Source organism: Anomalospiza imberbis, chromosome 8 (genome assembly GCF_031753505.1).
Source record: "Anomalospiza imberbis isolate Cuckoo-Finch-1a 21T00152 chromosome 8, ASM3175350v1, whole genome shotgun sequence".
Lineage (NCBI taxonomy): Eukaryota > Metazoa > Chordata > Aves > Passeriformes > Viduidae > Anomalospiza > Anomalospiza imberbis.
Genome location: NC_089688.1, coordinates 34,676,361 through 34,688,195, shown reverse-complemented (window position 1 = coordinate 34,688,195; position 11,835 = coordinate 34,676,361). Strand labels below are relative to the sequence as shown.

The 11,835-nt window shown below is 50.8% G+C and overlaps 1 protein-coding gene across 1 annotated transcript; it reads left to right on the top strand.

The window, feature by feature from the left end:
* The first annotated feature begins 6,734 nt into the window (after window positions 1-6,734).
* Window positions 6,735-11,253, top strand: C8H10orf143 (chromosome 8 C10orf143 homolog). Its single transcript, XM_068198361.1, has 4 exons — window positions 6,735-6,826; window positions 9,584-9,724; window positions 9,851-9,916; window positions 10,623-11,253. Exons 1-4 carry the CDS (start codon window positions 6,758-6,760, stop codon window positions 10,650-10,652), a joined length of 306 nt encoding a protein of 101 aa, XP_068054462.1. The 5' UTR covers window positions 6,735-6,757; the 3' UTR covers window positions 10,653-11,253.
* Window positions 11,254-11,835: the final 582 nt, after the last annotated feature.

The window sequence follows — 11,835 nt, the reverse complement described above, 5'->3', positions numbered from 1 at the left end:
CCCTACAAACTGACATCAGCAACCTGGGCTGGCCACTTTTCTTTCCCAGGGAAAAGGGCCGGTCTTTGTCTCCAGGGGCTGTGGCCCTCAGCGGGCGGCCGCCTCCAAACATTGCGGCCGCCGCAGGCTGTGTCCCACACAGAACCTGCCATCGCCTGGAGCCTGTGCTGCCCGGGCAGTCGTTCCCTGACGGCCGTTCCGCCCGGGCCGGGGGCGGCAGAGGGGGCTGCAGCCGCGCTGCCGGCGTGGCCTCGCTCATCCCCCCGCGGGCCCAGCCCAGGCCACGAGAGCACGCTTCGGGAAAAAATGATTCCTTGTGAGCCTGCCCTGGAGCAGAGGCTGGGCAGAGTCACAGAATAAAGCAGGGATTTATTAAAGGATCTCCTCATGGATCCACCTTGGGCAGCACCAGAGCCCAGCCAGGGCTGCACCCAAATGAACCCAAATGGTCCCAAAATGCACGAGCGCTCCCGGGGGCTCTCAATGGGATCAGCTCTGCTCCATGGGCACACTGGAGTTCATTGTCCCATTCCAGCTTTAGCCCATGCAGTCCCATCCTGCTTGTTTTTCTCTCTCCAGCCCACGTTGTTTGTGCTCCTGGGCCTGAGGTTTGGATCATTTGTCCGTGGTGCCCAGCTGGAGCAGGAATTGTTTTGTGTCCCTGCTCTGTGCAGAGAGCTCAGCATCCCCTGATGTGGAGCCCAGACCCTCACACTAAAGCAGCACAGAACCTGGAAAACAGAAAAGCCAAACCTGAGGCATCAGAAGGATTCCCCCTGACAGAGGGCATGGGGAATACAGAATTTGCCAGCTCCAAGGGCACTCAGCAGAACTCCCAGGATGAGGAAGAAACTAATAAAAACATCTGGCCAGCTGTGCTGGGCCAGCTCCCACTGGGAAAGAAGGGAATTCCCGGGGGAGCAGATGGCAACCAGCAACCTGAGAAACCCCAAAAGCAGAGGAACACCAGGAATCACTGGAGAAGCAGAGAATCGTTAACGAGGAGACAGAACGCTGATTAATAAGGCAGCTGTGTGACATGCAGCCAGTGAATGTCTGTGTCTTTGTTCGGTGAAATGTATCAATAGTGACAAGTTTTGGTGATCGTGTGCTGGCTTGGGGGATCAGCCCCGTCCCCTTTCAGTGCAGAGCTGGAAATAAATCCCATAACTCTGTGTGGGGCCGGGTTCTTCCACACCAGGGAATAAAACCCGTTTGGGATAACACTGCCAGGGATCCAGGGGCAGCCACAGCTGCTCTGGACACCCTGTGCCAGGGAACAATTCCCAATTCCCAGTCTCCCATCCAGCCCTGCCCTCTGGCAGTGGGAGCCATTCCCTGTGTCCTGTCCCTCCATCCCTTGTCCCCAGTCCCTCTCCAGCTCTCCTGGAGCCCCTTCAGGCCCTGGCAGAGCTCTGAGCTCTCCCTGGAGCTGCTCCTCTCCAGGTGAGCACCCCCAGACGTGCCACCCTCGCTCCAGGGCACTTCTGGATGCCATCCCATCCTCCAGGGGTGTCACTGCACCCTCAGCCTGGCGTCACCTGCCCAGGTGCCAGCGGGACCACGATCCCCTGGTGTGTCCCCAGTGTCCCTGGTCCCAGTACAGCCCCTGGGGACCCCACTGCTCCCTGCTGACCCTCTGCAGTACCAGGCTGCTGCTCAGGGTGACCAATTCCCATTTTCCTTTGTCTTTGCCAGGAGATTCCGTGGAAAAGAACCTGGGGTGTTGTCAGGGAGAAGTGAGGTTCTCACCCCTGGGACCAGGATTACCCCAGTGATGGGAGAGAACAGTGAGTGTTTGTTTTGGTCTGTCCAATAATCCTCCTGCTGCAGAAACAGACAAAAATTAATCCAAAGCACTCTGATCTCTGTGCTGTTACAAAGATGGTCATGAAACAGCCTGGAATTTCACTGGATAAATTTCATGTACAGTTTTGACACATTAATCAACAATGTTTTATCTGAATTCTCAAAAAGCAAATTAATGCAGAATAAACTATTAATATCTCCATTTATTGTCTTTTCCTATAGGCTAAAATACTTTCAAAGAAAACAAAGAAAAATATGTAAAATGGCACATTTTCCATAAATACATTCTAGTTGATATAAATTGTGTGAGTGGAGAAAATAAAGTCCAATTCTGTTATTTTCTCTGACATTTTAACCTGACAGAAACCCAGTGGAATAGTCAGAAATTCCAGCCTTTAAGAAAAGCATGTTTGGGATTTTATCCCATTTGGCTGATTTTCAGAGCTTTTACAAATTATTGTTCCTCTCTCACAAAACAAGGAAAAAACGTGGGGGTTTTCCCCACATAAAATATTTGTTTTGAAGCAAATAATTTTGTTTAAATCCTGAATTCTGTGCTATCAATAGGATTGCCCACTTTCATTTTAGTTTCCAGCTCATATCAAATAAAATCCCACGTGGAACAACAGGGAAAACACCTGGCTGCGACGAGCGGGCCCCACTCAGGGCCATGAGTGAGGCTGAACCAGGGAATTCCACAAACAAACCCACCTGTTTCTGTTTTCCAAGGGGAAATCCTTTTGCCCTTGGAGTTCCCCACCAAACAGAATTTTGCTGTGGACATTCCCTCAATGGTCCATGGACAATTCCACTGAATTCCTGCTGCCGCTGCCGCGTTCGCTCTTGGGTTTGGGATTCTTTTGCCCTGTCCCAGTCCCATTCCTGGTGAGTTCCCAGCAAACAGAGGTGAATTTTGGCTGTGAAGGAATTCAGCAGAGGGAATCCCAAGGGTCTGGGTCCAGACATTATGGGATGGAGGCCGAGGCTCCGTGCCATGGTTCCGCTCCTGGAATGAGGCGTGGGACAGATGGAGCCCCTGGAAATAAATCTCTTCCCTCCGTGGCCGATGTCAACTCCAGCTCTGCCCCATAAATCAAACCCTCAGCCTTGAGAGAGCTTCCCGAGACCTTTTCCAGGTTCCTTGGGAAGGGAAAGGCGAGGATTGCTGCTCCAAATGGATAGGCCCACGGAGACAGAGAAGAGCTAAATCTCCCTCCCATCCGGCTGTATTTCTGGGATCCCATATGGAGCCTTGGCAGGAGCGTCCCAGGGAAGCCTCAAGGACTCGGGATGGAACAGGCAGGGGGACAAATTAACCTGGCAGGTGCCAGGTGATGCCCTGCTCACCTGCAGCCCCAAGGAGATGGATGTGGAGCCCAAACGGGGGTGAAAAACCCCCGAGGGAAGAGGCTGGGTGGGTGCTCCCAGCTGCTCCCAAATCCCACTGCACTTTGCCAGTGGGTTTCCCAAAGAATCGTGTGTTGCCTTTCTAAGGATTCTTTGTTTCTTTTCTGCCAAGGTCGGGATTAAATGTGTGAGAGGGTATTTCTTGTTGGGACTCAGATGTTTATTAGTTCTTGTCTCTGTTACAGTCTTACAAACCCTGAGTTCTGCAGCCCTTCACTCCAACAAACTAAAAATGGGGAGCCCCATCTCTCTTTCTCCAAGGCCTTTTAAGGATAAACTCTCCAACTAAGAAATGGCACCTAAATTATTTTTACTTTTAACCCAATAACCAACCACCTGTGATCTGCAATGTGGACTTTTTTATCCAAGTACACAAAACCACCCAAACCCATGGGGAAGGAGGTGAAGAAGAAGGACCAGCCACTGCCCTAAAACCTCCATCTTGTCTTATATATATTATTAGATTCTAAGCCCTTAAACTCTAAGTTTCCCACCCTGTGACATTACCCACTCCACCCCCACAATCCCAGTTCTGCCATTCCATTTTGGAAGCCTTCTCCATGGCCCCAGGTCAATGCAGTGTTCTCCTGGGGGTCAGTGCCTGGCAGCACAGAAAGTCTGAAACTCTCAGCAAACAGGGTTCCAACACCTTTCCATGTGCTAATTCCCACATTTTAGTGCCCAGCTGGAGGAGGGAAAGCACCTCCCCTATGGACACAGGGTTAACCTGACACATTCCAGCTGGGAATTCCCTGAAAGGTTGGTGTTTTAACCTAATTCCCGTTCTAGCCAGGCCCTGAGCCCACTGTTTCTTGCATGGCAGAAAAGTTCCTGGTGCTTAATGCTGTTAATATTACAGACAAAAAGACATAACAGGAAAGAGACCGGAATTCCAGGTGGAAGTAGCTGGAACTTGCCAAGTATTCAGGATATATCCACACTCTGTTTTGATCCAGAAATAGTATTTATTGCAGTGTTAAATATAAAATAATGACTTCAGAATACACCTAGCAACCGGTTTCTTATGTGGCTACATCCTTTTTTATTCTGATATTATTATTTTGATATTAAAATAGAATTGGTATTAAATGAAGAAATTAAAAAAAAATGAGGAAATGAAATTAAATTTTAAAACATTTACTGAAGGGCACTGGGAAAAGGGTCTGGCAGGTCACCAGTTTTCCTGGATAAATGTCACAGATGTACACACAGAATAGAACAAAATAATGGGGAGTTTTACTGGGAAAACATGGAAATACTGGTATTGTCCTCTGGGAAAATGGTAAAATGAAGGGTCCAGCTGAAGTTCTAAGTATCTCATTCAGCTTTGGACCAAAAAAAGAGAACAAACAGGTTTGGAATTGCAATTAATGTTTTAAGTCCCGAGGCTGTCTCCCAGCACTCAGCAAGGAATGAGGGGAAGCTGTGAGGAGTTTGTGACTCCTAAATCCGTTTATTTGGGGTAAGCAGAACCCAGGCAAACCCAGGTTTAATTCTGTAGGGTGGCCAAACTCTGGGGCGGGGTGTGGGATCTCCATCCTTGGAAGAGGAGTTTTCCCTCGGGACACAATCCTGCTTCAGGAGCATCTCAAGGGGTTCCTTCCAACCCAGGTAATTCTGAGAAATTCTTCTCCTTTTAAATCACCTGGATCCCCGTGAAATGAGGGTGTTAACAGCAGAGAAAGGATGGAGAAAAAGGGGGAAAACTGAGCGGGGAATGAGACTTGGGAGCCCTCGCTTTCTCAGGAGCCAACACCAAAGCTAAAAACAGGGTTTTGGGGTGGTACAAAGAAATTTCTCTGCAAATCCAGGGCAAAACATGTCAGATAAAAATCAGGAAAGTCCAGCTGATGGCATGGAGGAAAACAAGCTCCCTCTGCCAGCAACAGCACATCCGTGTTCCTATCCTGGAGGAGCTTCTTGGTCAGGGCTCACCTGGAGAAGGCAAGGTGGAAATCTGGAGGTGTGTCCACAGCTGGCACCTGCAGGATGGGATGTCCTGGCCCTCGCTGGCACACTGACAGGGATGTGGCACAGAATGCCTGGGGTTTGTAGTGCATCCCATTGTTCTCACCAGGAATAGGCACTGGGAAACATTCCCCAGAGCTGTACTGGCAGGACACGTAAGCAGCTCTGGGAGGTGGCTTGGAAATAATGAAACAAACCGGATTTGTTGTGGCTGGGTTTGGGTTTGGTCCCAGCTCTGCAGGGACTTGGCGTGTTCTGCAAACTGGATTTACCTGGATTTTGGTTATTTTTCTATCAGGCATGGCAAGTGCTAAATGAAAAAAAGGAAAAACGGAAGAATTTGTGGATTATCTTTTATGAGACGCCCTCGGGCCCAGGGAATGCGATGGAGCATCTCCTGGAAGTACAGCTGGATCCCGAGTGAAGAATGAGCTCCAGAAGGAATGGATGCCAGGGGATAATCTGTGTTCTCTCCTGCAGAACTGCCAGGTGCAGCTGGAAGGCCAGCAGTGTCTTATTAGAGAAGGATGGAGGGAGCTTCTCCCCTGTGAGGAGGGCTGGGAGAATCGGGATTGTTCAGCCTGGAGAAGGATCCGGGGTGAGCTAAGTGTGACCTTTCAGGGCCTGAAGGAGCCGAGAGATGGAGGGACAGGACACAGGGAATGGCATTAAGCTGACAATGGGTAGATTTGGATGGGATATTGGGAATCGGGAATCGTTCCCTGGCAGGGTGGGCAGGCCCTGGCACAGGGTGCCCAGAGCAGCTGGGGCTGCCCCTGGATCCCTGGCAGTGCCCAAGGCCAGGCTGGACACTGGGGCTGGAGCACCTGGGACAGTGGGAGGTGTCCCTGCCACGGCAGGGTGGCATTGGGTGGGATTTGGGGTCCCTTCCAAGTGTGGCCATTCCATGGTCCGGACGGGGCCGGGCTCAGCGCTGCGCGATGGACGCGGAGTGGCCGCGATCGCTCCGCGCCGGTGTCGGAACCGGGACCGCGTCCCCGGCAGAACCGGGGCAGGCTCCGGGGGCGGATCCGGGTGTCGGGGGTGGATCCAGGGGAGGTTCCAGGGGCGGATCCCGGGGCGAAGCCGGTGCCGGGGGAAGGCTCCGGGGGTGGATCCAGGGGTGGTTCCCGGTTCCGGGGGCGGATCCCGGTTCCAGGGGCGGTGCCGGGGCGGATCCCGGGGCGGTCCCAGGGCGGATCCCGGGCGGTCCCGGGGCGGTGCCGGGGCGGATCCCGGGCGGTCCCGGGGCGGTGCCGGGGCGGATCCCGGGCGGTCCCGGGGCGGATCCCGGGCCGGATCCAGGGCGGTGCCGGGGCGGATCCCGGGCGGTCCCGGGGCGGTGCCGGGGCGGATCCTGGGCCGGATCCCGGGGCGGTGCCGGGGCGGATCCCGGGCGGTCCCGGGGCGGTGCCGGGGCGGATCCCGGGCGGTCCCGGGGCGGTGCCGGGGCGGATCCCGGGCGGTCCCGGGGCGGTGCCGGGGCGGATCCCGGGCGGTCCCGGGGCGGTCCCGGGGCGGTGCCGGGGCGGATCCCGGGCGGTCCCGGGGCGGTGCCGGTGCCGGTGCCGCCATGGCCGCGGTGCCGGTGCGGGGCCGGCGTGGGGCGCTCGGGCCGGAGGCAGCCGGGGAGCCGGAATGCGTGAGTCGGGAACGGGGATGGGAATCGGCAATGGGGACGGCACCGGCACCGGGACCGGCCATGGCCACGGCCACGGGGCAGAGGCTCGGGCAGGGCCCGGTCCGGTCCCGGTCCCCTCGCCGCCCGGGCCGTGTCGCGACTGTCGCGGGTGGTGCCGGCTCGGGGACGGAGCTCAACAGGCTTCGGGGTTTTTCCTTCTTTTTTCCTGTTCTTCCGTCCTTTCTTTCTCCGCGTTTTCTCTGCCCCGTTTGCTTTCCCCTCCTTTTCTTTTTTTTTTTTTTTTTTTTGTCTTTTTTCTTTTTTCCTTTTTCCTTCTTTCCTTTTGAATTTTTCGTTTTTCTCCTTTTTCCTTTCGTCATTTTCCTTTATTCCTTTTTAATTATTGCTTCCCTTTTTTCTTTCCTCTTTTTCTTTTTCCTTTTTTCTTTTCATTTATTTTCCTTTTCTTTCCTTCCCTTTTTTTTTTCCTTTTCCCCTCCTTTTTTCTTTTTTAAATTATTATTTTTTCTTTTTTTCTGGCTGACCCCCTCTTTACCAGGCAGTCTCACTAATTCCATCTATTTCTGCTCCAAGATGACAGAGAGGAATCAGAATCCTAGCCTGGTTTGGGTTGGAAGGTTGGGTTTTAAGGCATTTGGGCTTAGAGGAATATCAGATTTTCAAGGCCAGAGCTCCCAGTGTGTTTGGATTGATCTTCAGGTAGAGTTTCCCAGGTGGATCTGCACGGATCTCACATTCCCTCTGCTTTCCGAAACACAGCCATCTTTCCACAGGGAAAAAAGCAAGGAGCGTCTCCCCAGGGCCATCATTCCTCAGGGATCCAGTGGGGCTGATCCAGGGAGAGCTGGGCTCTGGGGACACCTGTGGGACAGGCTGGGTGGAACCCCAAACAGGAGACAGCCTGGCCTTAAAAACGGGGTCAAAAAGCAGAAATTGCACGAGAAGAACATCCTAAACGTGGAGGAAATCTTAAAAATTGTACCAAAAATACCCCAACAAGTGAGCAGAACTTTTCCTACAGCTCCTTCACGCTGGTTGTCCAGTGGAGCTGGGTTTGGCAGCAGCTTGGTTTCATCTCTGGGGCCTTTATCCTGTCAGTGAAAACAGTGGGATTTCCCAGGACTTTCAGCTGGACAAGAGAATGAGAGCGACTTCCCTGCAGGGATGTGTTGTTCTCTGCCTGTTCCCGGCTGCCTGGGGCAGATCATTCCCTGGCAGAAGCCAACAGTCCCTGCTTGCCTTTGGAGCAGGGAGCTCGTGGATCCCTGTCAGCCACAGGTCCCTGCATCCCGCCCAGGCAGGGATGGTGCAGTGGCTGCTTCTTCCCCGAGAGACAATTCCAGAGGCTGGAGTCTCCCCTGAGCAAGCAGCTCCCCCAGCTTGGCATTGGTGGGATGAGTTTGTCTCCTCCATGTGCTGAATTCCTGGCACTGACACCGAGCAACTCCCCCAGAACAATACCTGGAGTTTGTTTTTAATCGGCCAAATTCCTTCTGCTGTGGGGCTCTGAGTCATTTTTCCCTTTTCCCCCTCGTCTCACACGTGTTCCCAGTTTGCTGCTGCACTTTGCCTTTCCCTGCAATAAGGGAGGAGTTCTGCAGCAGCAGAGGCAGGGGATATTTTCCCAGTGGGAGGCAATCTCAAGGATTCAGGGGACCTCCCCAGACTTTTATTCCATTTTTCCCTTTCTTACTACAGTACATGTTTCACTTTTGGATTCCCTTCCCATCCTGATATCCTGCCTCCCTTCCTGGTGACCCCATCTCAGCTGTTTCCTGCTGAGGTTCCTGGTGCATTGATCCATTTTTGCTTTTCCATAACTTATTCCAACTTTTAAATTCTGTTTCTGTGCTTCAGTAGCCTGTTAGTTCTGTGCCAGCACACCTTCCTCCTGGGAAATCACGTGCTGGAGAAAGAGACGCAATGTTGGGATTCTTTGAACAAAGTTTGTTTGGGAAGGAATGTCCCAAGTGTGTGAGTGCCTCTCTGGAATTCAGAGTCTGTTTTGTAACTCCTGTGTCAGTTTTCTAACTCTCTGTCAGTTTTGTAATTCCCATGCTTGTGTTAATTTGCTGCTGCAGTTCCAAGGAGCCCTGGGGTCTGGGTCACCCTCCCTTTCCATGGGCACTCTCAGGCCAGGGATGTTCTTCTGAAGGTTTCCAGTTGGTGTTTTCCATGGATTTGCAGCTTAACCTCCCGTGTCCCTGCTGCTCAGAGCAGCATTTTTGGGAGTCCCTGGTGCTGTGAGGGGCAGGCTCCCAGCACATCCAAACTCCCCTCGGTCCTGGGCACAGCTCCAGGAGAAGCAGCCCTGGAAAGCTGGGAAAAGGTGCCAGCGTTCAGGGAAGACACAAAACCCCTCTCCAAGGATGTTCCCATCCCTGGGGTCGCGGATCCAAGGCTTTTCCTTCTGTTTCCTGGATTTAAGCACTCCTTCCACTCAATCCCCCTGCTGTGCTCCCTGGATCCGCCCCATCCCGAGCCCTGCTGGGGTGGAGGCTCAGGGATGCCTTTTCCCAGGGGAATTCGTGGGACTGGGCACAGAGAGGCGTGAGGTACAGAATTCCTGCTCTCCCAGCACGAGGGGCACTGGGAAACCCAAACCTTGGGGTTCTGGCCACGTGCCTCATAGCCCGTGATTAACCTGGGGTCCTTCCCGTGGATGTGGCATCCTTGGGAGGCACAGGCAGGAACTTCCCCAGGGTTTGGGTCCTGTGCCTGGCGCAGACAGGTAAATCTTGCTTTTGGGTCTTCCAGAAGCGGGTGTGCCGACTGCTGGACACCATCCCACGGGAGGCTGGTACCCAGCTCTTGGACTGTGCCATGGATGTGGATTCCAGGCAGAAACTTCTTCCTGACTCTGCTCCCTGGGCTGCAAAGACAAGGCAGAATTCCATGGTGAGTCCCCACTGTCCATGGGTTTGCTACAAAATCACTTCTCAAATACGTTTGATAATAAAGCTGCAAATAATTGCACTCTTTTTTAAAATGTTTGATGAATTTGTGTCTGGTTTTGTTCCTCAGATTTTGGAAAATCATGGGAGCAAAAGCATTTCCCAGCCCTGCCCGAGATGTGTTGCTGGAGAATCTGTAAGTGTGGGAATCTGCTTTTTGGGACAAAAAAGACTGGGAGTTGTTCCCCAGTATTAGATCCATAAAACATGAAGTTAATAACCTCCACAGTTGCATTGCTCATGAATAAAGCGTGGAAATTAAAAATGAAGGAGATGGATTTAGCATTGCAGCAGAGCACAAATTAATATTTCCAGCAGCAGTTGGAAAATCTGGAGATTCTCAACACATTTTTCAAATTCTCTCTAAAAAGCAGAATTTGGGAAGTAACTGAAAGAAACAATAACATAACACTTCCTCTACCCCATTTTACTTGTCTTTGATTTACTGGATCATAACAAAGTATTCAGGAATCTCTTTCTCTCTCCTATGTTTTTCTGTAATTGGATATTTCCTTTCTAAGGAATTGATAAAATATTGAAAATATTGCTCCTTCCAGAGCCAAAATGAGGAGAGGTGTGAGGAAATGCTGGATGTTCATAAGCAAAATCTCTGATTTATGGAATTAAAGGCAAAGTTTCAATCAAAGTATCCATCAGGACCTGTGACTGAGCAGACATTGATTGTGTTAATTTATTTCCACTCATCCCTGGAGGGGAAAAAAAAAAAAAAGGGAATATTTGTGGTGGTACTCAGCAATTTCAAATAAAATTGGAAAATGAAGAGTGAGGAAAAGCCTTTTTGCCAAGCTCCTTTGTAGTGACCTGAGATTTTCTCTTTCCAGGGCCACTTCAGTCACATCCTGGGCTTCTAGGAAAGGAGAGGGGCCAGAGGAGCAGCTCTGATTTCCTGCTGGGATCCCCAGGGTGCAGCTGGATCCTGCCCTGCCCTGCCTGCCTCAGCACCCCACCCTGCCCTGCTGCCACTCTGAGCACGACTGGCTGCAATTCTGCACCTGCCCAAAATGCTGCTGCTCCTCAGGTAGCTCAGGATTGCTCTGAAAAGGACAAGAAAAAGCTGATTTCATGCTTAGATAGCTCAGGATTGGTCTAAAAAGGACAAGAAAAAGCTGATTTAATGTTTAGGTAGCTCAGAATTTGTCTGAAAAAGACAAGAAAAAGGCAGATTTCATGTTTAGATCAGAATTTGTTTTAAAAGGAAACAAAAGGCAGATTTCATGTTTAGATCAGAATTTGTTTTAAAAGGAAACAAAAGGCAGATTTCATGTTTAGGTCGCTCAGAAATTGTTTTAAAAGGAAAGGAAAGGCTGATTTTGTGTTTAGATCAGAATTTGTTTTAAAAGGAAAGGAAAGGCTGATTTTGTGTTTAGATCAGAATTTGTTTTAAAAGGAAAGGAAAGGCTGATTTTGTGTTTAGATCAGAATTTGTTTTAAAAGGAAAGGAAAGGCTGATTTTGTGTTTAGATCAGAATTTGTTTTAAAAGGAAAGGAAAGGCTGATTTTGTGTTTAGATCAGAATTTGTTTTAAAAGGAAAGGAAAGGCTGATTTTGTGTTTAGATCAGAATTTGTTTTAAAAGGAAAGGAAAGGCTGATTTTGTGTTTAGATCAGAATTTGTTTTAAAAGGAAAGGAAAGGCTGATTTTGTGTTTTAGACTGGTTGAGTTGAGCTGGCCTCGGGCCCAGGCTTCACCTGGGACTGGGCCAGGTGTTGTGTTGATTCCAAAGGTTTTCCCAACAGCCCTGACTCCCCTGGAAAATGCTCCTTTGGAAAATCCTCCTTGTGCAGGCCCACAGGCTGGAGTGGGAGGACACAGATTTTAGTTTTTGAGTGGCTTTGCAGCTGTGAAGTCCAGGAAAAATCCCATTGAAGCTTGCATTTAAATCCCCAAAAAAATCTGTTTAAAAAGGCTTGACCTCATCCCCCAGCAGGCTTTTATTGGCACAAACCTAATGACAGGTTAATTAACCTCTGAATGGTTAATTTTGGGGGTTATCAGGCTGAAAAATCCTCAGGCAAAGGTGTTTTGCAGTCCTTG

What these genes read in the sequence shown, in the direction of transcription:
- C8H10orf143 (XM_068198361.1), top strand. Translation starts at nt 6,758, where the DNA reads ATGGCCGCGGTGCCGGTGCGGGGCCGGCGTGGGGCGCTCGGGCCGGAG. An exon ending in CAGCCGGGGAGCCGGAATGC is followed by an intron (nt 6,827 to 9,583) that starts GTGAGTCGGGAA and finishes TGGGTCTTCCAG; the next exon opens with AAGCGGGTGTGCCGACTGCT. An exon ending in AGACAAGGCAGAATTCCATG is followed by an intron (nt 9,725 to 9,850) that starts GTGAGTCCCCAC and finishes TTTGTTCCTCAG; the next exon opens with ATTTTGGAAAATCATGGGAG.